Source organism: Hyperoodon ampullatus (assembly GCF_949752795.1).
Source record: "Hyperoodon ampullatus genome assembly, chromosome: 7".
Lineage (NCBI taxonomy): Eukaryota > Metazoa > Chordata > Mammalia > Artiodactyla > Ziphiidae > Hyperoodon > Hyperoodon ampullatus.
Window position 1 is genome coordinate 11,349,886 of NC_136920.1, and position 24,000 is coordinate 11,373,885.

The 24,000-nt window shown below is 44.4% G+C and overlaps 1 protein-coding gene across 4 annotated transcripts in view; it reads left to right on the forward strand.

Annotated features, from left to right (window-relative positions):
* Positions 1-20,208, forward strand: part of LOC307055265 (phospholipase A and acyltransferase 3) — a 28,363-nt gene extending 8,155 nt beyond the window's left edge. For 3 of the 4 annotated variants that reach the window (XM_079707346.1, XM_079707344.1, XM_079707345.1), the window contains exons 3-5: positions 8,732-8,834; positions 13,289-13,557; positions 19,983-20,208. In XM_079707346.1, the coding sequence (XP_079563472.1) occupies positions 8,732-8,834; positions 13,289-13,557; positions 19,983-20,084 (474 nt within the window). In that variant the 3' untranslated portion in view covers positions 20,085-20,208. Of the gene's footprint in view, positions 1-8,731; positions 8,835-13,288; positions 13,558-16,620; positions 16,725-19,982 lie in introns of those variants that run through there. The other variant, XM_079707347.1, reaches the window with a different exon arrangement.
* Positions 20,209-24,000: the final 3,792 nt, after the last annotated feature.

Below are 24,000 nucleotides of genomic sequence, written 5' to 3' on the forward strand. Positions count from 1 at the left end.
GGAGAAAAAAAAACAGTGAAGGATTTGGGGGAATTCCCTGGTGGTCCAGTAGTTAAGACTCCGCGCTTCCACTGCAGGGGGCACGGGTTGGATCCCAGGTGGGGGAACTTACATCCCACATGCCTCGAGGTGTGGCCAAACAAAGCAAAACAAAACAAAAGTGCAGGATTTGGGTTTGAATTCTGTGTCTCCCATGTACATGCTCCCTGTCATCTTTCAAGACTTCAGCGAAATCACAACTGCTCCCTTTTCTAGGAGGAGGTCCTCTCCTAGTCTCTCTTATACCCATTTCAGCCGGCTTTTGCCTCCAGCTCCCAATAGGGGCTGTTCTCCTAAAGATCGACACTGACCCTCACCCCAGACCCCTCTTCTGACCTCCAGACTCATGCACACAGCTGCCTCCCTGCCTCTCCAGGTGGCTACCTGGTGGCTATTTCAACCCAGCGTGCCCTCTGTGTCTGCAGCCTGCCTGTTCAGCCTCCCTGAAGCCTTGAAGTCACGTTTCACTCCTCTTTCCTTCATACCTTACCTCACTGCAACAGCAAATCCTGTTGGCTCTGCCTTCAAAGAAAACCAGAACGCGTTCCTTCTCATCCCCTGAGCCATCAACTTCTCTCTCCATCCTCCGCCCTCCCCTCCTCCCCTCCCCACCCCACTACAGCCACGCTGGCCTCCGGGCTGTTCCTCTAACAGACTCCTACCTGGGGCCTTTGCTCAGGCTGTCTCCTCGGCCTGGGTCTTCTCAACATCTGCAGGGCCCACTCTCCGCCTTCCCTGACCCCCTTTTACTATTGCAATCCCCTCCCCTTTCCCATCCCACTCCAGCCCCTTAACCCTGCCCTACCTTTTCTTTCTTTCTTTTTGTTTTTATTTGGTATCTCTTCTACTATTCTGGATGATTTACTCATTTACTAAGGCTTTAAAGAAATTTAAAAAAATTTCTGTCTCCTTGATGCTGAACAAAACACCTGATACCTGACTCCGTGAAGTCAGGTATCTCGGCTTTTGTTCACAGGCATGGCCCAGGTGCCCCGCTCTGTGAACATCTGTAGAATGAATGAGCAAATGAAAGAGTTCCTTGACCCTCTCAGGCAGAGGTGGGTATCCCCAATGTGAAGGGATCCTCAAGGAGTGTCCTTGACCAGTTACACCGTTTCCCTGGGGTGGGGGAGGGCGTTTGTTAAGGGCAGGGTGATTCTGCATGCATGCCAGCAACCTCCCCTCCTGTACTTTGTGCGGAGTAGGTGGACATATTTGTGATACAGCAAATTCAGTAGCATAACAGTAGATGTAGGTGGTGGGGTATACAGATGTTTACTGAAAAATGCTTTCAATTTTGAACATTTGGAAATTCAAACTAGTGTTTGAAAAATTTTCATAACAGTGTTGCAAAGCATGTTATAAACTTTTCTGCTCGTTGCAGAAAAGCTGGAAAATGCAGAAAAATAGAAGGAAGCAAAATAATCACAATAACCACACTTAGCCCCAGCCCCTGGTGGGAATCTCTGTTAGGATGTTGGTATGCATCTTTCTAGCTTTTTGTTGTGTGTATTTATTTTGTTACATAATAGTAATTGTACGGATTACCCCAGATTGAACACACTGATGTTTGTTAAGCCTTATGTTGTTTTCTGATTCTAAAACAAATATATATGTATTTACACATTTGGAAAACTAGAACAGAATTAAAAAGAAAATTAATACCCCAAGTTTCACCACCTAGTAATAAACACTGTTTACGTTTTGGTGTATTTCCACAGTTTTCAAAAAAAATGTGTTGGTTATCTTTTTTGAACAAAGTTTAAAAAAAATACCGTTTTGTGTAAAGCTTTTTTTATTTTTACTTAAAAAAAATTGAGTTAGCATTGATTGTAAAGCTTTTTTACTTACCATTATATTATGGACATTTCTTGTCCTTAAGTATTCTTTTAAAATATGACTTTTATTTATTTATTTATTTATTATTATTTTTTTTTTGCTATACGCGGGCCTCTCACTGCCGTGGCCTCTCCCGCTGCGGAGCACAGGCTCCCGACGCGCAGGCTCAGCGGCCATGGCTCACGGGCCTAACCGCTCCGCAGCATGTGGGATCTTCCCAGACCGGGGCACGAACCCGTGTCCCCTGCATGGGCAGGCGGACTCTCAACCACTGCACCACCAGGGAAGCCCTAAAATATGACTTTTAAAACATAACTGTACATTAGTATATAATTATGGCAATATTTAACTAATCTCTTTATGTAGGATATTTAGGTATCTAATTTTTTGCCATTAGATGTGACTTTGTGACATCTTTTATAGGCATTTCAGATTATTTCCTTAAGATCTGGTCTATAAATAGAAATTGGGTCAAAGGATATGAATATTTTTAAGGTTAGTGATACAGATTGCCAAATTGACCTTCAGAAAAGTTGTATTTATTTATACTCCTAAAAACTGTGACTGAGGGTGCCTGTTTACCTGCATCTTTTCCTATATTTAGTATTAGTATTTTAATCTTCCCCCAAACCAGTTTTTAATTTAATTTGATTACTAGTGAGATAGAATGTGTTTTCTTGTATTAGTGGTAATATGTATTTCTCCTTTTAAAATTATTTATTATACCCTTTCTCCACTTTTTTCTATTTTGGTGTTTACTTTTTTTTTTTTTTTTTTTTTTTTTTGCGGTACGCGGGCCTCTCACTGCTGTGACCTCTCCCGTTGCGGAGCACAGGCACCGGACGCGCAGGCTCAGCGGCCATAGCTCACAGGCCCAGCCGCTCCGCGGCATGTGGGATCCTCCCCGACCGGGGCACGAACCCACGTCCCCTGCATCGTCAGGCGGACTCTCAACCACTGAGCCACCAGGGAAGCCCGGTGTTTACATTTTTTATTGATTCATAAAAACTCTTTATGTATTAAAGCTGTCATTTTCTTCCAGTTGTTCATGGTAGTTTGTCTGTGGTGTGTTTTCAATGCACAGAACGTTCTGGTCTGTCTCTTTTGGTTATAAGTAACCAGCAGCCCATTTAAGCTAGCTCAAGTGAAAAAAGTTTATTCTAAGGACACGTGTGGAGCGGTAAGGGGATTCTCTTGAAAATCTAAGTATAGGAGCTGTATTAAGGCTGGGCATCCCAGGGGCTGGGAGGCAGTTCAGGATCACGGTGATTCCATGTACCCAGCAGCTGGAGTTTGTGCATCTCTCCTCTAGTGCTCCACCACTGGTGTGACTCAGCTAGCTGTTCTTGATATGCCTGCTTCCTTCTCTCCCACTGTCAACAGGGGTCTTCTACTTGGTCAGAGTGGGTGTGAGAACTCCAACCCTTGGTTTGGCTTGTGGTTCATTGGGGTCTCCCTTGCCTCCTCTTTGTCATGACTTTTCAATTTTAGCCCCTCTGCCAAAAGCTATTTTCTTTTTCATTACTTGGTTCAGCTTTTTGAGAGAGAGAGAGAGAGAAAATTTGGTTGGCCCAGGTCCACTTATGGAGGATCATAGGATGGTGACCTGCTTGGGAACCGTGCCTTTTTCTAGTCCAGCTGATGGAGGCTAGGATGAAGTGGTCACATGGTATAAAATATGGCTGCCTGGGCAGTCGGGATTGTGGGTGGTCATTTTCTCTTAAAAGGGAGTATGAACGTAACAGGCAATGATAGAAACTTTTAATAAGAACTGTAACGTTTTTCAATTGTAAAAACTCACAGTCTTTTACTTTATGCCTTGTTCTTTGGACTTTATCTTTAGAATTTCTTCCTCTATTCTAAGATCTGAAACATATCCACCTATATTATTTTAAATTTTATTTTATGCTTTTACGTGTTACTTTTTTTTTTTTTTTTTTTTGCGGTACGCGGGCCTCCCACTGTTGTGGCCTCTCCCGTTGCGGAGCACAGGCTCCGGACGCGCAGGCTCAGCGGCCATGGCTCACGGACCCAGCCGCTCCGCGTCATGTGGGATCCTCTCGGACCGGGGCACGAACCCGTGTCCCCTGCATCGGCAGGCGGACTCCCAACCACTGCGCCACCAGGGAAGCCCATTATCTGTTACATTTACGTGTTAATGATTTTTAAGTATCATTAACATGGTAATATTTACAGGCTCCAGGTGGGAGATGGTTTCAAGAGGTTTTGCTGATAACATCCACCTTTTTCAATTAAAAAACTGCAAGTTCATCAATATGAAGGATGTTTTCCCATCTAAAACTCTTTTATTAAAAGTTTTTATTATAAAAATAATTCACATTGGTAAGAAAATAATAAAATAATACAGCAAAATATAAAAGTCTCTGAATCCCAACCCCCACTGTATATAATACACAACAGTTTGGTGTATTTTCCTCAGCTCCTACATAGTGTATAATACATTTTGCATGTGAATGTATAACAATGTTTTTTAAACAAAAATGGGATAATGTTTTCCAACTTACTTGTTTTGATTACTTCTATGTCTGCTTGCGTAAATCCAACTTGTTCTCTCTATTGGCTGTTTGTACATATAAATATAACATAATTAATTTAGTTGGTCCTTATTAATGGTTGTTTAGGTGGTTTTTCCAGTGTGAATTGCAGAGGCCAGATATTGTTCTCCATTTGCTTGCTAAGGAAAATGGCTGTTACACAGCTCTTTGTAAACTGTGCTTTTGTGGAGAGAATAAAGACTTTTTGTTCTGAAATCCTGTGGGTGCAGAGTCTCAGCTTTGCCACTGTCATTGGCTGTGTTGTGTGGGAGAGCCCTGGTTACTGTGCTCTGGAGAGTTTCTGGCTTCCTGCTGGCTCACCTTGTACCTGGGGGAAGAACCACCTGACAACAGGGTACAGCTAGGTTCTGGGACTGGGGATCAAGCTGAGTGAGAGAGGGATCACTGTTGATCCAAACTGAAGGGCCAGAGAGTGAATATTTTACAATCTCTGGTCTCTGTTGCAACTACTCTACTGCTGTAGAGAGAAAGCAGCCTTGGCCGCAAGGTAAATGATGGCGGTGGCTTTGTGCCAATAAAACTTTATAGATACTGAAGTTTGAATTTCATATAATTTCATGTGACACAAAATATTCTTCTTCTTTTGACTTTTCCCCCAACCACCGAAAAATGTAAAGATCATTCTTTGCCTGCATACAAAAATAAGCAGAGGCACAAATTTGGCCCAAGGACTTTTGCTCTCATATTTCTAATTTTATAACATGCTTTCTTGAGTTCTTAATTTTGATTCAGCTCAGTTGGCTGTGTGTATCATTAAGCAGTTGTTTCTCCAGTTAGAGTTTAGTGAAAGGGTGTGAATTATTTATATCCCTGTTCATGGCACCCTGTCCTCACTGGTCCCTGAAAGACCCCTTGTCTTCTGTTTTTTTTTTTTTTTTAAGTTCCCTTTTATCATCATTCCTCTCCCTCTCCGTCTTCCCAATGGCTAGGTAGCATCCTAATATATTTAATATGTATTCTTTAGATTCTTTTGTTGTTATTTTTAAAAATTGTTTTTTTGGATATCGTTCTGGTAAGACATGTATTATTGGTTTGTGTGTGGGTATCTTTAATATGTATTAGTGGTATTTTGCGGAGCTCAATCTCATTTTTTCACTCAGCACCGTATCTAAAAGATTATCCACATGGTCATGTGAACATCGAGTCCTTGCTTCTAACTAATGCACAGGGCTCTGTGGGCGAGTCCAACACCTTTCACTTCATTTTTAAAAAGAAGTTTCCTTGAGTGGTGTCATGTTTTAAGCTAGTGCATATTTGGAATATGTGCCTTTTGCCCTTACAAGGGACAGGCAATATGACTGAGTATTAAAAAAAAAATCACAGCTTTTTTGCTTTCAAATTGTGGATATCCATTTTTTTAAAGTTAAAATTTTTTATTTATTAAAAAATTAGTGTTTGAAAAAGTTACGGTCTAATTTACCCTTTTAGTGTTCAGTTTGATGAGTTCTGATAAACATGGACAACTGAGTAACCATTCACCACCATCAAATAGAGAACAGTACAGAAAGTTTAATTGCTCTGAAATTTCCTCATTCCCCTTTCTTGTCAACCCCTCTCCTGACTCCTAGCCCCTGACAATCACTGATTACTTTTCTGTCCTATGGTGATGCCTATTCTGGAATGACGTGTAATGGAATCACACAGTATGTAGATTATTGGTATGGCTTCTTTCACTTAGCATCAGTATTTAGTGTTATAAAGTCTGAGTTTCTTTGTAGATATTTTTGTCTCTCTCTGTGTGTGTGTATTTATTTATTTTTGCAAGCATGTTTCTCTGTATATCAATATCTTTCATTGATATCTGTCTGGAACACATTGAGCCCCTGAGCTCCTTGGGTCTGTGTACCTACTGGATGCTTATTACTTGACGTCATATTACTGATGTCCCAACTGTCTCCTTTTCTAATCAGTAGCCTCCCTGAGGGCTGGGTCTCTGCCTTGCTTTTATGTCCTGGCTTATTCATGGAAATGTCCAGTTAAATTGCCCTTTGGGGATCCTTGAAGACCCCATAACTCTCACCAAACAATTAATATATACTTTTTCTTTTATTCTGGAAAACAAATGGGATTCATCAATTGTGACCATTGTCCAGTGTTCTGAAAGCTTCCCAGTAAGGTCTGGGCGCCTTCTTCTGGGAAGATAAATTATAATCACTGCCGTAAGACAATATGATTTATCTGTAAAATTCCTGTGAAAAGATTTTTTTCCTACCACGTGGGATGTTTGTTTGCAGTTTTATTGTTTCTATAAGTAGAAGTGAACTGTCATTGACCCTGCTTCCTAGCCATTATAGAGTTGTGACTGGCTCTTCCATTGCCCATCATTTTTATCCCAGGGGAGGCCATACAAGGGGGAGTCCATGCTCCCCCCCTCATCTTTGATGGAATCTCTCAGTCAGGCCCATAGAGTTTGGCGGTGGGATGTGGGCAAACCCCTATGGGTCTGTCCCCTAAGAGCAAGCAGGTGAGCGGGAAAAGACAGAGGGCTGGAACGACCACCGATGGGCTCTGTCTCCAGGTGTTCTAAAGAGATTTAAGGTTGGTTTGGACCACAGAAGCTCATCAGCCCTGATCCTGGTCCAGGTCGGAGTGTCCCCACCCGTAGTACCTTAGCCCAGTGTCTGGCATTGGGACCTCAGTAGGTTGAATGAAAGTGTTCTTGAACCTCCCCAGGTTTTCTCAGGCTCTGGGCTGCTGTGCTCCCCTAACAGGGCAGGGCTCTGAGGAACATTTCAGCCTCCTTCCCACCTTCCCCTGCACACATGCACACACCCTCACTCCCTCGCACTCTCACTGTGATATAATGAGAAATGGATATTTAGTCTTGGCCCCGGGTTCCTGCCACAGAGCTCCTAAAACCCGAGTAATTTCCTGAGCAGCAGAGGTGAGAGGAATGTCTTTTGTCATTCATAATAAGCCCCTTTCAACCGACCAGGTGATCAGAGGGCTGGAGGTTGCATTAATCACCAATGGCCAATGATTTAATCAATTGTGCCTACATAATGAAGCCTCCATAAAACCCCTAACGTAGGCTGTTGGTGAAAGCACGGGGATGCTGGAGAGTGCTGGTCCCCAGACGGGTAATGGAAGCTCTGTGCCCCTCCCACCACAGCTTGCCCTCTGCATTTCTGGCTATTCCTGTGTTGTGTATTTTCTAGTAACTGGTAATCTAGCAAGTAAACTGTTTTCCTGAGTTCTATGAGCTGTTCCAGCAAAGTACTGAACCCAAGGATGGGGCTGTGGGAACCCCCAATTTACAGCCGGTTGTTCAGAGCACAGCTAACAACCTGCAACTTGCAGTTGTCGTCTAAATTGTGTGGGGGGCCTCAGTCTTCTGGGACTAAGCCTGTGGGTCTGTGCTAACTCCAGGCCGTTAGTGTCAGAACTGAGGTAAACTGTGGGTGCCCAGTCAGTGTGCACCAAGGAGTGAATCACTTAGTGTGGAAAACCCACACATCCAGTGTCAGAAGTACTGGTGTGAGCACAGTGCAGAGGAGAGTTTTCCTTTGCTTGTCATACACACACACACACCCCAACACGCACACACACTGACACACACACATACACCCTCTTATCCTTGGGATGAGCAGCCATGGGGACATTACTGCCAGAGGTTGACACCAGTTCTCTGCCAGGCCCTGGGCCAGGTTGCGGAGTGTCTGTGTGACACCCCCCAATTTGACCCCCCTGGAAGAGTCTCCAGATGCACAGCTCTAATCAAATAAACTGTGGTGTTGCCTGACGGTCAGTGTGGTGGTCAAGACACTGGGCCTGGGAATCAGGCAGCCTAGTGTTGAGTCCTGGCCACGTCACTCAGGGGCTGTGTGGCTTTGAGAACATTCCTTTGCATCTCTGAGCCTTCATTTCCTCATTCATAACATGGGGTTCACAGCAGTGCCCACCTCATAGGAGGGTTGTGTGGATTTATTGAGCTACGCCTGTAAAACACTTAGCAGACTGCTTGGCTCTGAGTAAGAGTTCAATAAATAATACTCCTAGAAAGAGGAACAATAAGGCAGAGACCTCAGCTAATGAAGAAACCCTTTAGGCGTGCACTTTGCAGGTTGTAATGACAGGTGGGCAGGCCCGTAGTCCCTGCAGGTCTGGGACACAGGCTTGTGAAGTCGGACTGGCATTGGACTGGCCGGGCAGGGCTCAGGAGGACACCCTGGAGAGCTGTTAGCTGGAGGCCGTGGAGCTGCACCCGCCTAGCTGAGCCCTGCCCCTGGTTCCAAGCGCTCGTATCACCTGAAACAGCCCTCTTCTTGGTTTTGCAGCCAGAGCCCCAGCCTGGAGACCTGATCGAGATTTTCCGCCCTTTCTACAGTCACTGGGCCATCTACGTTGGCGATGGATATGTGATCCACCTGGCCCCCCCAAGTAAGGGTGCCCAGGGCTCCATTGTGCTGGGGCTGGGAGCAGAGGGAGATGGGGGAGCTGTGGTTCACAGGGGACCCCAACATTCTTCTTTCACCCCCAACTGGCGGTTGGTTCCTGGGTGCTACAAGAAGACAGCTCGGTGTGGAGCGGTGGTTTTCAGACTCTGCACCTTGGAACACCAGGGCCATGCAGAGAGACTGAGGTGGGCTTCCACGGGGGCAGTTCTGCTTTTCATGTATTTTATGTATTATGACTTCGTATAAAACACATTCGATCCTGAAGTGCAAATCTCCTGGGAAGAGCACAGGTGTTTGGGCAGCAGACTTGGCTGTGAATCCATTTTCACTCTCCGGCCTTGGTTTCCTCATTTGTAAACTGACGTTAAGAATCTTTAATGTGCAGGATTATTGGGAGAATTCCCCACCTGTTTTCTCAAACTTTTTACTTAAACTGAGGTATAACCGAAATACAGTAAAGAGCACAATATTGTCAAGTGTATAGTCAGTGAATTAAAAAAATGTATCCATCCATGTGACAATGACCGGATCAAGATCTAGAACATTTCCACTCCCCGAAAAGACCCCCTCGTGCCTCTTCAATATGCTCCCTCCCTCCCTAGAGGCAACCACTCTTCTAGGTTCTCCTGCTGTAGGTTAGCTGTGCTTGTTGCAGAACTTCAGAGCAGAGGAATCACACAGCCTGTGCTCTTTTGTGTCTGGCTCTTTCCCTGGGCCTGTGAGGTCATCTGTGTTGTTCTTACTTTTCCATTGCTGCGTGTCCTCGGTTATATGGACATCGCCCAGTTTGTTATCTCTTCTTCTGCTGATGGGCATCGGATGCTTCCATTAGTGGGCTGCACTGTGTGCAGCTGCTGTGGACATTCTTGGATGTGTCTTTTGCTGACCAAGAATGGTAGCAAAATGAATGACCTCACCCTGTATTTATAGAGAAATCTAGAAGTAACCAGGGTAGATGTCACCATCCCCACCCCTGATCAACCAAACCACCAACATCTAGAACCACATAATCTGCCTTTTCTTCTGTTACAGTGCAAATGTGCCCCTGCCCTTATTTTAAAAGCCAGCCTTTAGGTGTGGGCCCTGGACCCCCTTCTCTTACTTTCACAAGCACTGTGCCCTCAAATTAATAATAATTCTGTATTATTCCTATGGGCCTAGAAACCACTGGAATATCTCCCACTGATAAAACAAACAAACACCCCTTCAACCTCACATCCTCTCTAGCTAGCTTCCCATGGAGCAGCTCTCTTGTCTGCCATGGTCCCTGCTGGTTCCTCACTTCCCATCCTCTCTTCTGTTCCCTCCACCAGGGAGTATTTACTCCCCTCCTGGAGCAGCTCTTATCAAGGCTACATCAATACAATCAATATCCTGGTCACGGCTTACTTGGCTTCTCTGCAGCATTTAACACGAGTGGCCTCTCCCTGCTCTTCCCCTGGCGCTGCCTTTCTTCCTTTCCCACTGGGCCCTTCCTTCTTGGCCTCCTGTGTCTAGGGGGCTGGGCTCCTCCTCTCCCATACCCCTAATCCTTACTCCTCCCTCATCCGGTCCCCTGGCTTCTAACACCTTCTATTTGTCGATGTCTCCCTTAGACCATTACCTTAACTTGATTTTAACCCTGCCCAGCTTCAGATGTGTGTAACCTCTTGACGACTTGGCATCTTCACTTGGGTATCTAACTGGCATGTTGAACTTGACACACCCCGAATGGAGGGCTCCAGTGGACAATACCATCCAGTTGCTTAGACCAAAAGTCTAGGCATCATCCTTGATCCTTTTCACCCCACGTCTAATCCATCAGGAAATCCTATTGGCTTTATCTCCAAAACAGAACCCCAATCTGATCACTTCTCAGCATGTCCACTGCTGTGCCCTGGGGTAAGCTACCATCCTCTCTCACCTGATGCTCCTGCAGCTTCTGGTTGGTCTCTCTGCCTCTTGTCCACTTACGGTCAGTCCTTCCTTCACTGGGCAGCCAGTGTGATCATTCCAAAGTGTAAATCTGATTATGTCACTCGCCTTCTTTTTATTTCGACTGGCTTTTCCATCACACGTAGAATAAGTTTGAGATCTGTGCTGTGGCTTGTGAGCCTGGCGTGGTCTGGCCTCTGCCTGCCTCTCTGACCTTCTTGAAGCTTCTTCTTCTCTCCCCTGGTCATCCTCTCCCATGTGACTTCACTTAATCTTCTCCATAGCATTTTCAGTACCTGAAAGCGTGTTATTTTTGTCTATTTGTTCCTTGTCAGTGTCCTTTCACTAGAGTGTAAACTAGTTGAGGGCAGGTGTGCTGTCTAGTTCATATCTGTGTTCAGCACCTTGGACAAGGCCCGGCACGTAGTAGGGCCTCAGTATTGCTTGACTGCACTGAGTGGGTGTAACTGCTGGACAGGAAGCAGGGAACGGCATGATAGGGGATCTGGGTGGATAGGTGTGACACCCTTCATTGGGTGAGTGATGCTCCTTAAAGGGAAATATGCTTCTATCTGCATCTTCTCACTCGAGCTTCACAGGAGCCCCGTGGAATAGGTGAGGCAAGGAGGACTGACCTCCTGCTACTGAGAAAACGGTGGAAATTAGAGTTGGAAGGAAGCTTAGAGAACAACCCAATACTAATGAGAGCGGACACTTGCTGGGCACTCACCCTGTGCCAGGCACTGGTGGAGGCACCTTGCCTAGTCAGTTTCTTTAATCCTTGCAGCTCCCCGTCCAGTACCATAGGCACAGGTAGAACTTACTGACCCTATTCTACAAGGAATTGGAGACTCAGAGAAATTAAGCCACTTGTCCAAGGTCACATAGCAGGAAAGTCGTGGAGGTGGGACTCAAACCCTGGCTGTCTGACTCTCTATTCCCTGCCCTTACACATGCTGCTATACTCTCAAGTGTGAGGTTTCCCCAAATTTAGTCACTGATTGCTTGCCATATCCTTGTGCCCTCTCTCCAATTATTTAATTGGTATTTTCTTTAATAGACTAACTTTAAAAAGTAAAATAATTCTTTTAAAAGAAACTTTAAATTTCTATACTGATGTGTGTTTGTGAATCCATCTTAGCTGGTATTTGTGGATTCCCAGTGTTGGCTCAGCAAAGTTAAGTGACATGTCAAGACCATTCAGTGATGGAGCCAGAATCAGATCCCAGAGCTTCCGACTGTCAGCCTGTGCACTCACTCACGAGGGTGGCACCCAGGGTGTGAAGTGTAAGGAAGCCCTCACTCTTAGGTGTTGACTCTGAACTTGCATCCCTGAGAGTTGGTGCCTCCTGAAATTCTGTTCTCCAGGCACCTTGCTTGCCTCGCCCCAGTCCCAGCCCTGCCACCCACGCGCCTAGGGGCTGAAGGTGGACGGGTCTCAGGAGCTCCCCTGATCCAATCACCACACTGAGCCTTTCCACAAATTTGGGGCTCAAACACAGCACTATCTTTTATTTACTTCACTGAATCCTCAAGCACCTTGTGCCCTATTAGTAGCAAGTCTGAATTCTTCTGATTTTCTAAAATCTCAGGATTATACTCAGGGCAGAGGGGTTTAGTCCTCTTTGGAAAGCCTAGCAGAACAGGACCTGGACTCTGATCAGACCCTCTTGCCTTTGCTTGTTGCTGTCACATGGTGTTACAGTGGAAGATGGGTCCTGCCCAGTGTAATAGGATGCTTCCCCTGCTGAGAAGAGCCCTGGGGGTTCCCAATCGCGGCAGGGCCACAGAGACTCTTTGAGGGACAGTGAGCCTCCTCTGTGATGTTCCCTGGGGTCCGCCTCTGTCGTACAAGCCCACCTCTTCAGCCATCATACCAAAAGCTTGCCCCTCACCACACGGTGTAGGCTGGCTGCCTCAGGAGGTATGCCCAATCTCTGTGCTGGCATCAGCTTTCCCTCCCAACTATCCTGGTCCTTCTACTGAGCCAAAATCCCTTGCTTCAAGGCAGTTTCATTTCTGGAAATTTGTTGCCTCTTCCAGCCCCTCCCCGTGGACCTCCCTGGTGTCACACCTCTGGGAGCAGCTGTGGGGTTTTGGTCCCTTTGCTCCAAGAAGGATAGGATCCACTTCTGCAAATCCATCTACCTCTTCTGCAGTGATCAGCTTTGTACGTGTCAAGGAAGTGTAGCATTTTTAGGATCACAAAAAGTTCACACTCTATTCCTCCAAGGAGGTGGGTGTGCTCAGGGCCCATATTTGCACAATCAAGAGGGTATACAAGGCCAGCTTCTCTAGGTTAAAAATAATCACAACAAATCATGGAACTTTACTCCTTCTCATTTCAGATAAGGAAACCAAGGCCTAGAGACCATAAGCGCCTTATTCATAGCCACACAGCTGTGGCCCTTTCACATCTGCTCATCCCCTTGTGGATGTGGTGGATGCCAGGCTTGGGGCTGCTCTGAGCCCCTGTGGGCCGGCTCAGGACCGATCCTGCTGTTTCTCATCCTGAATCCATAGGTGAAATCGCGGGAGCTGGCATGGCCAGTGTCATGTCTGCATTGACCGACAAGGCAATAGTGAAGAAGGATCGGCTGTGCGACGTGGCTGGGAGAGACCAGTACCGGGTCAACAATAAGCACGATGACAAGTACTCGCCGTTGCCTCCCAACAAAATTGTCCAGCAGGCGGAGGAGCTGGTGGGCCAGGAAGTTCTCTACAAGCTGACCAGCGAGAACTGCGAGCACTTTGTCAACGAGCTGCGCTACAGGGTCCCCCGCAGTGACCAGGTGCGTCCTCAGTGTGTCCCCATCCCTGGGAACCAGACCATTTCCTCAGCTGACCTGGGCATCCATGTGGGCTGGGCTGGGCTGGAGACAAGGGCACAAATAAGACAGAATAGCAGAGGCAGAAGCCTGCCCTCAAGGATGTCACAATCGGGGTGGGGAGGAGGGTGGGGAGATGGGCCAGTGTGGGTGCGGGACGATGGCCGAGGGTGTGAGCACAGCCATCACTGTCCGCCCGGTGCCCAGCCCTCCCTGGCTGCCTGGCCCTGAGATGGACCCTTCCCACAACCGCAGAGGCAGGTTTTACTATCCGGCTTTACAGATGTGGAAACTGAGGCTCACAGCACTTGTTGATGGCCATTCATTTCATCAAACAAATCTGTGTTGTCTCTTTTCCTGAGAGTTGTCTCCAACTTTGCTGATAAGTAGCAGAGGTGGGGTCTGAAGCCCAGGTCTGCCGGGACTTATAAAAAGCCCTGTGCTTAGCCCTGCCTTAAGCCAAGGGGCAGTCCAGGAGGCCCCAGGGGATGCAGGTGTGTTGATTTACTTAGTTGATTTTGGCCATGGCCACTCTCTTCTTTGAATTGCTTTTTCACCTGGGTAACTAACTTCCTTCCCATTTTCTCTCACTTTCTCCTCTCCTTTTCTGGCCCTTCCCTGCAGCCCCCTCATTTGTGTGTGTGTGTGTGAGAACATTGTTTGGAAAAGTTCTTGGATGCCTGTTGATGCAAAGGAGTATGATTTTTTTTTCTTTCAGTAAAGGATGAGTTTAAGATCCATCAGGTTGTTGATTTTCAGTACTTTTTAATTTTTTGAGATCTGGTCTCTTCTTCCTTGGTCATTGTGATGGTCAAGGGCATGGCCTGGCAGACAGATTGATTCATGTTCTCCAAACCCTGGTAAAGTACAAGTGATAATACTTATCTAGGAGAGTTACTGTGTGAATTAAATAAGAACATCCTTATGCTAGCAGAGTGGCAACTCAGAAAATACACTTAATAAATTGTAATAGTTGAAGTAGTCATAATGGTCCTCATCTTCATTCTTTTTCTTGGTTCACCCACTGTCTTGTCCACTGGCCTGTCTGGGCCACAGTGACTTGCTGGGGAGGCATCCACCAACACCCCCTACAGGGATCATGCTCAGCCTTCCTCATACTACTGATCATCAGCTGTGTTTACTACACTGACCTGCATGCTGGTTAGTTCATCCTATGCTCTGTGATGATACAGTAGATATCTTCCAATGGGTATTCTCTTATTTTTTTCTTCAATCACTCATGTTATTATTATTCAATAAATATATAAATATATAAATATATAAAAATGTATATAAGTACATGTATATATGATACCTATATTTACATATACATATATGTACATACGTACAATAAATATAAGTGTGTGTGTATGTATATATATATGAATGTGAAAGATGATTAATACAAAAATTGACTAGTAGCAAGTACACACCTAGCTAGGGAAGGATAGGGCAATACTGCCAATGTTTGTTTCAATTTCCCTCCTTCTGGGAAAGTCAGTGGGTGGGTCCATGAGAGGAACCTCATGACTCAGATTACAAATGTGAGGCAACCAGAAGGAATCTGGGGGATGATGGCACTCAGCATACCTATCTAGGGGGGATAATGGCCTTCAAAACATTTGTTTTCAGTCACATTTTTTTTTTTTTTTTTTTTTGCGGTATGCGGGCCTCTCACTATTGTGGCCTCTCCCGTTGCGGAGCACAGGCTCCGGACGCGCAGGCTCAGCGGCCATGGCTCACGGGCCCAGCCGCTCTGCGGCATGTGGGATCTTCCCGGCCCGGGGCACGAACCCGCGTCCCCTGCATCGGCAGGTGGACTTTCAACCACTGCGCCACCAGGGAAGCCTGTTTTGAGTCACATTTGATGCATACTGTCATCCTGGTATCTCTCTTTACTAGCATCCTTTAGAGATGCCCTTCAGTTCTCTCCTGTATTAATGCTTTTATCCTCTGCAACTCACATCTTTCTCTTTCTTGGATTACTCTCTTGTTTTGGTGGAATACCACCTCTAATAGATTCTGAGAAAGGATACATTTTAAAAAGACTGTTTATACCTGAAAACGTCTTCATTTTATCCTCATATTTGATTGATAGTTTGGCTGGGTATGGAATTCTAGGCTGAAAAGAATTTTTTTAAAAATGTGAAGGTATTGCTCCATTGTCGTCTAGTTTATGCTATTGTTTACGGGAAGTCTGAATTGGTTCTGATTTTCGATCCTTTGTACGTGACCAATTTTATCTTTCTGGAAGCTTATAGAATCTTCTCTTTATCTTCAGTGTTCTGAGATTTCACTATGATAAACCTTGTGTGGATCTGTTTTCATGAATTGTGCTGGGCACTTGATGACACTTTTCAATGTGCAAACCCTATTCCTTCAATTCTGGGAAATTTTCCATTTTCTCTTCTCTCATTCAGGAACACTGATTATTCGGAGGTTGTACCCCTAGACTGCTCCTCTGATTTTCTTTTCTTCTCTCCCCTGTTCCAATTATTTATCTTTTTCAATGAGAAAACTAACACTTATTGGTAGATCTGGGTACAGTAGAAGTTTTTAAAGAAGTAGCAGTGATGATATCAGCATAAAAAAAGAAACATATGCTAAACAAATCTGATTTCATGGGTGATCCTGCATAACAATTGAGGTTTTGATTATACCTGGCTTCTACTTCAGGTAAATGTCCACCCTTCTATGCAGCAATAAACTCCAAATAGAGATTACTGTACAAATTTGGGAAGTATAAGATACCAAATTCAGGGTGCTATTTTAAGAAGATTTGGTAGATTTATAAAATATCTCCAAATCATCTCATTTTTAGTTATCCTTTAGTGATTATTATTAGACTAAAGAAGAGAGTCACAAGTTAATATAAGTAGAACATTTCTTCACAAAATTGTTACATAATTTAGTAAAATACTTATGTCAGTATGCACAAATAATATTTAGAGCATTTAAATACAATTCCAAATCTTGAGATACTGAAAGAACCAAGAAATATTTTTTATCATTTCCTCTTTCTACAAGCACCTTCTTGAAAAATGAAACAATACAAATTGGATACCTCCCATTCCCTTCCTGAGGCTTTAGCCCAGTGCCCTAGCCAGCCACCTGAAAGAGGCAAAACCGTGACAACACAACAATGATAAAACAGCATCAACAATTCTACTGGACCCCCTCACAGAACGTGAAACCAGAACATACTACAGAACAAAAAGAGGTGCCATTTATACTGTTTCCAAAGATTTCCTCTTTCATTTCTTGGCCTAGGTGAGGGTTTCTCAGCCTCAGCACTGTTGACATTTTGGGTCATTAACAATGAAGATAAGTCTTTGTTGTTATGACTTGCCCTGTGTATTGCAGGATGTTTAGTAGCATCCATGGCCTCTACCAACTAGATGCCAGTAGCACCCTCCACCCCCAGGTGTAAGAACCAAAATGTCTGTAGATATTGCCAAATTTCCCCCAGAGGGCAAGCCTGTACCCCCTTGGGAAGTACTGGCCGAGGTGAGTAATGATCATAATACACGGTGTGGCCCAATTAAAATGTAGCTTCTGCACTTCTCCCATCTCACTAGAGAGGGTGGATTTAGTGGGTTCTGGACAATGTCCAGCAGTACTGTTTTTTGTAAGAGCCATCAAAGCAGCAGCTCTCTTTTTCACTTAACTCATGAGGATATTTTTCTGTATGAAAAGGATCTTATTAGTCATTATGTTTATTTGTGTTAAGCTCTTTGAAGCAGACTAGATTCTCCTTCAATGGACTGTATGTGACTCATCTAAGTTTCCATTTAGAAAGGGAAACAACGGATTTAAACTAAAATGTTGTTTGTGCTTTTCATGCCTCAGAGTATTCTAATCAAGATGGTCCTATTTTCCACCTACCTACTTAAAAATACTCAGGCTTCAAAAAATGTATACTTAGTAAGCTTTTGTACTGAATAGTACTCTAGCAAAAAGCAACTAGGAGCTACACTCATGCTGAAGTCTACTCTGTGTCAGATAAAATTTTAAGATAAATAGAAATTGAAGATGTGGCCAATGGTATTGTGTAATTACATAAACCTGGATAAATTACAGGGTATTATTTAAAAACTACTGTAAATATTAAAGCCAACTTTCTGTACACATATTTTATAACCATTGTTATTTTATAACCTCTCATAGTCTGAATTCAATTGCTTTCTGAATAATATTACTCTTCTTATATCCACTTAGAACATTGCTGAAAGTGAAGAAAGCACATTAGAATTGTCTTTCTCCTAAACAATTCCAGGGCTTAACTCATAGTAAACTTAGCATAAGCAGCTAATTGTCTGCAGTCTGATAGGATTACTGTTTGCCCACTTTCAAGAAAAGATAATGAGGAACAACTTTTCTCTTTCATAATATTCTGATTGAAGACCTCTGGTGCACACCGTGTAGCCCATTTTCATGATCAGAACTGTTGTAATTTCAGCACAGTGGCTGGGCTGGACCCAGCAGCCTTACAACAAGAAAATCATCAATGGCATCTGCAGGTAGCTCTGTCTCTCCTGGGAAGATCATTCTTTCTGTAAAATCTGCACTCTCAGGGCTAGCTAAATACTACTTTCTTGTATTTAATTACACACTCTGACTCTGTACAAAGCATGAGCACACACAATGAAGCTATTGTTGTTTTCCTTGACAAAGTACCTTTTGTATGACCCGGCTCCATCAGCATTTCTCCTCACACTGTGAGGTTCTGTAAAGAATTGGGGGCTTATTGTTCCTACTCCATTATCTGCAAACCATTTCTCCCACCTTGACACATAGCTTAGCAAGGAAAACACTGGATATAAGTGGTTTTATGCAGGCTCCCTAGCAAGAACCGAACAGGACCATGGTTGCCACAAAGCCAAGCCTAATTACCTTTAATTTAACAGGAAGGTCTAAAGACTGACCGGCAGTCAAACCTTAGGTCAGTAGCTTCATTCAAGCTTTTGCTGACATGTGTTCTGGATACCTTGTGATGTTAGTTACACTGGTGTATTTCCTGGCATTTCACACAGCTATGCTGGACACGTTTATGGCTCAGATAAGCCTGGGCAGTGCCAACATATATTCATTTTAACCATTGAAGTTTTTCAAAGTCTTCTCTATGGTGGGCATGTGGGAATTTTTTGGCCACAACTTACACAACCTAGGCAAGCTCTGTGCTTAGGGTACCAAGGGCAGAGTTGGCGGTGTCATGTAAGGATGTGGGTTTGGGGTACCAAGTCCACATTTTCATCCTTTTTATTACTGGGATTTTTAGTACACTGTCTCATTGGACTTCTTGGCGTAAAATCATTAAGAATCTTTTCCGGGCTTCCCTGGTGGCACAGTGGTTAAGAGTCCGCCTGCCGATGCAGGGGACACGGGTTCGTGTCCCGGTCCGGGAAGATCCCACATGCCGCGGAGCGGCTGGGCCCGTGAGCCATGGCCGCTGGGCCTGCGCGTCCGGAGCCTGTGCTCCGCAACGGGAGAGGCCACAACAGTGAGAGGCCCGCGTACTGCAAAAAAAAAAAAAAAAAAAAAAGAATCTTTTCCTTTGCAGTTCTTGGTTCTGCTTAAATGCTTGGCTTGGTTTTAGGGTGAGATTTCTTGATCCATGTTCATGATACCGTTAGTGGGAAAAAGTACAGTTTTCATGATTTCGGGCATTGTGCCTTCACTGCATTTAGTGTTCTCTGGGTCCTAGTGGAATTATGCCTAAAACAAATGCCTTATTTTACTTTTAGTTGGATTTAGGAAAGAGTGAAATTTGATACATGTTCAGTTTTTACCCTGAAACTTACTCTTACTTTTGCAACAGTTTTTTTTCCTAGTACAAACAATACAAGTCAGATATCTTAATAATTTAAAGTATAACATTACTACTCTTCATAGTTGAGTCACTTAAGAACATGCAAAGAGCACCTCTGCGCCTGGCAGGACCGGGTGCTGGGGATACAACGAAGATGAAGGCAAGTGAGGGTTTTGCTCTGACGGAGGTCACAGTTTGTTGAGGGTTCAATAGCAGTGCCTCTTCAACTTCACACTTACTTCGAGAGCTCCCTGTTGGCCAGCCAGGCGTTCAACCATCTGGCTTCATCTCCCTGTCCTTTTCACAGGCACCCTCTGGGGATGTGTGTTTTAAGTACTCACAGGGTGAAGTGAGTTTCCCTCTTCAGACCTGTGTATGTCATTGGCCAGCTGGCCCCATCCACCACTCCTTCCCCATCCTGCCCTCTTCTCCCCATTTCCCTGTCAATATTAGTTGACTCCTGAGTTTGTCAAGGAGGCCAAGGGACATGGGAGGCCCCCTGAGCTGGATGTTCTTGTTGAATGTACAGCGTGTACTCAGATTCCTGACAGAATCTGATCCACCGTCCTCTCTCTTCCAGGTCAGAGATACCGTCATGGCAGCTGGCATCGCAGGAGTGGGCCTGGCAGCCATGGGCCTCATTGGAATCATGTTCTCAAGAAACAAGAAACAAAAGCAATGACTTGAAGGGACCCTCTTGTCAGCAGTGAATTTATACATTAAGGGGGCCTTCTTTGCTAGAGGGTTTGAGCTTTGGTTTGTGGATTTATTCTGTTTTACAATAAGGCTTATTTTCACAGAATAAAATAAAGCCCAATGAAGGAGGATTTTATTGGGGGAAATGCAGCAAGAACTGCCTGGCGTGAAGTCTGTTGAGGGTGCAGCTACACTCTGTTCCTGATGATGCCATGTTGTTCTCTGCCTCTTTGGTGATTTTCTCTCACTTTCTATGTGTGGGCTGCATTCTTTACATGCAGGAAACAAAGTCCAACTCCGGTTATCTCAAGTAATGGGGGTTTCTAGTGGTGAGGATACAGGTGGGCAGCAAGGGAGACAGACAAACCTGATTGATATGCAAGAATAGGAACCACTGCACACCCAGGACCTTTGGCCTGGAGCTAGACCCAGGCTGGCTTCCAGGACTTAGTAGCTGGAGTCTATGTCTGTGGGGTTCAAACCTCAGCCATAAGGAAGGACTATATGCTCTTGCCAATCTTGTTAAAACCTCCTTTCTCTCCCTCTGATCTCCACAGCTTTTCTCAGCCTTATCACTTCCACCCCGCAGCACTCCTGCGTCCTCTCCACTTGGGCTGTCACGACACCCCTCCCCGCCCACTGCCAAGTCTCTGATCCCGTACCCGCTCCTGCAGCTTCTCTCCCCACATCTGTTCAGTTTCATCCCTCCCTGTGGCCTGCGAGGCGCTCCCAGCGCAAGCTCCTGAGAGAGAATCTGATTGGCTCAGCTCACCACACTTAGCCTACCGATTGATTGGCTGCCATTGGGTCAGGTGGCCCCACTAGGCCAGTCAGCTCTGCCCAATGGGGCCAGGTCACGTGGTACAAGGTTGCCTCAGGGCTTTCGGGGTGGGGGTGTGGCTGGTCCCGTGCCTGATGTAGGTGCTGCTGAACCCTCGCGGGAGGGTCTGGGGGAGAAGGCACGACCCTTCATGGTTGGTCCCTTGAGGTCTCCTGCTGTTGCTCGCTGGGCTTGGCAGGTGTTCAAAGTGACCATTTTCCTGAAAGGGGCTTTTGTTGGTTCCTCAGAAGTACCCTGCTGGGGCCGATTGTCCTTCCCTCCACAGGGCAAGTCTTCTCCTCTGTCTGCTTGCGAATGTTTCCTTCATCAGCCTGGTTGTCTGGGGACCATCAGTCTTTTGGAATCCTGGACAGGACTTACAAATGGCTCCTGGCCAGCTCCCTCCCGCTTGGCCCACATCTGGTCCAGGATAACCTTGTGCCCATTCATGTCCCAGCGTTGACGTAAGAGTAGTGTCTCCCAGTGTAGTTTTCTTTCTTTTTGTTTCAGTTCTATTGATGTCACATGTCATGCCAGTTCTCAAGCTCCCCAAACCCAAGGGACACAGGCCCAAATTAAAGGGTGGGTTTCTTGAAGCCCCCTCTGTCACATGGCATAAGGTGATGCAGAGGCATGGAGCATAAACCTCCAAACTAATTATCGAGTAAAAAGGAATGAAGTAGAATAAACACAAGAAAGCAAAACTAAAACACCCAGTTCAATTAAAAAATAAACATTACGTACAGGAAGTGGGGTGTGTAGAAATGACCAGAGAAGACGGAAGAACTAATTCCAAATATATTGGTAATGACCATAAGTATATATGGACTAAATTTGCCAAGTATAAGATAAGCATTATGCTGGACTAGACAACGAATCCAGGGAATACTGTCTACGCAGATCCCACTGAAATATAAGGACACAAAGACTGAAGTTAAAAAGATGGACATTGTGATGATAACTCATCTGATGTCTTTAAAACATTAATGTTGGGCTTCCCTGGTGGCGCAGTGGTTGAGAGTCCGCCTGCCGATGCAGGGGACACGGGTTCGCGCCCCGGTCTGGGAGGATCCCACATGCCGCGGAGTGGCTAGGCCCGTGAGCCATGGCCACTGAGCCTGCACGTCCGGAGCCTGTGCTCAGCAATGGGAGAGGCCACAACAGTGAGAGGCCCGCGTACCGCAAAAAAAAAAAACAAAAAAAAGAAATTAATGTTATCAAGGAAAAAAATTGGCAGTGTGTATAAACTGTCCTAGACTGAAAGACATGTTGGAGACAACTAAGTGTGAAAAACAACTATAAAAGCAATTCAGGATAATAGGGAAAATTTGAATATGGACTGGGTATTTAAGAATATTAAGAAATTATGAATTTTATTAAGTGTGAAAACGGTATGAGATTTATGTAAAACACATGACCTTATTAAAAAATAGATGCAGATACAGCAAATATGACAATAAGTTTTTAATCTATGTATTGTGTATATGGGTAACCACTAGTGTTTCTAGTACTTTTTGTATATTAAAATTTTTACCTAGTAAGCATCTGAAAAGTATCTGAAATTTGAACTTGACAATTTAAATAAAATGAAACTTTTGAAATTATTTCAATAAATTATATAATAATTTTTTTTTAATTAAAAGAAGATATGCCAGGCAAATACTAACTAAAAACTGGTTAATACTAATTAAGTAAAAGCTGGTATATCTATATATCTATATTGATATCAGACAATATAGGCTTTAAACCAAAAATGATTACTGGACAGAAAAAAGATAAAAGGTGTGGCATAATAAGAAATACATTTGGTCTTTATCCTTGGTTTCTGGTCAGAGCTCCTAAAACCCTTGGAAGTTCCTGAGTGATAGGCATGTCTTTTCCTGTTCCTAAGGAGCCCCTTTTGATCAACCTGAGTTTGTCCTAATGAGGTGACTTAGGGTGGGGACACTAAGATAGCCTTAAGATGGGGCTGGTCATCAGAAAGACCAAGTGATTAGAGGGTTGGAACTTTCAGGCTACTGATGTCTAAGAAGGGGAGGTGAGGGGTGGGCAAGCTGAAGATTAAGCTCTATAAAAACTCTTGATCAAGGAGACTTGATGAGCTTCCTGCTGGTGAACATATCAAGGTATCAGAAGAGTGGCTGCCTGAAGAGGGCATGGAAAGTCCTTGCCCTATGCATCTCTTCCATTTGGTTGTTCCTGAGTTCTGTACATTATAATAAACTGGTAAACGTAATTAAAGTGCCTCTTCCTGAGTTCTGTGAGCTGTTCCAGCAAATTATTGAACCTTAGGAAGGGTTGTGGGAACCCCTGATTTTTAGCCCATTGACAGAAGTACAGGTGGCCTGGGTCTTGCGAATGGTGAAAGGTGTCTAAAGGTGAAGGAGGGCAGTCTTAGGCGACTGAGCACTTGAGCTCTGATGCCTGTGCCAGCTCCCAGAGGTTAGTGTCAAAACTGAACTGAATTGTTGAACACCCAGTTGGTATCTGGGAAATCAGAGAATTAGTTGCTAGTGTTGAAAAAGGCTCCAAAAAAGTTTCTGAAAAAAGTTTCAACTCACTAGGAAGGTATAATACTTCTAAAATTGTTTGCACCTAATAAAAGTCCTAAAATAGATACTGAACATTTTGGCCTATTGCAAGGAGAAAATGACAAATTCCCCATGATAGTGGGAGATCTAAATACACCTCTCTCTGGAACTGATAAATCGAGGAGACACAAAAGATACAGCAATTTTGAAAAACCAACGAGCTGATTTAATGAACACATATAGTACAATTGTCGAATATAGGTTCTTTTTGACCACACACAAAGGAATGCTCATGAAAACTGACCACATCCTTGGCCTTGAAGCAAGTCGCAACAAATTTCAAGGCTGGTAACATAGAGATCATCTTTTCTAACCATAATGAAATTAAGTTAGAAATCAATAAGAAAGTGATAGCTAGAAAAACTCTATCCTTTTAGAAATTTTAGAACACATTGTTAGATCAATTATGAGTCAAAGAAGAAAACATGATGTAAACTAGAAAATATTTAGAACTGGATGATAACAAAAATACTAGAGATCAGTACTTGGGT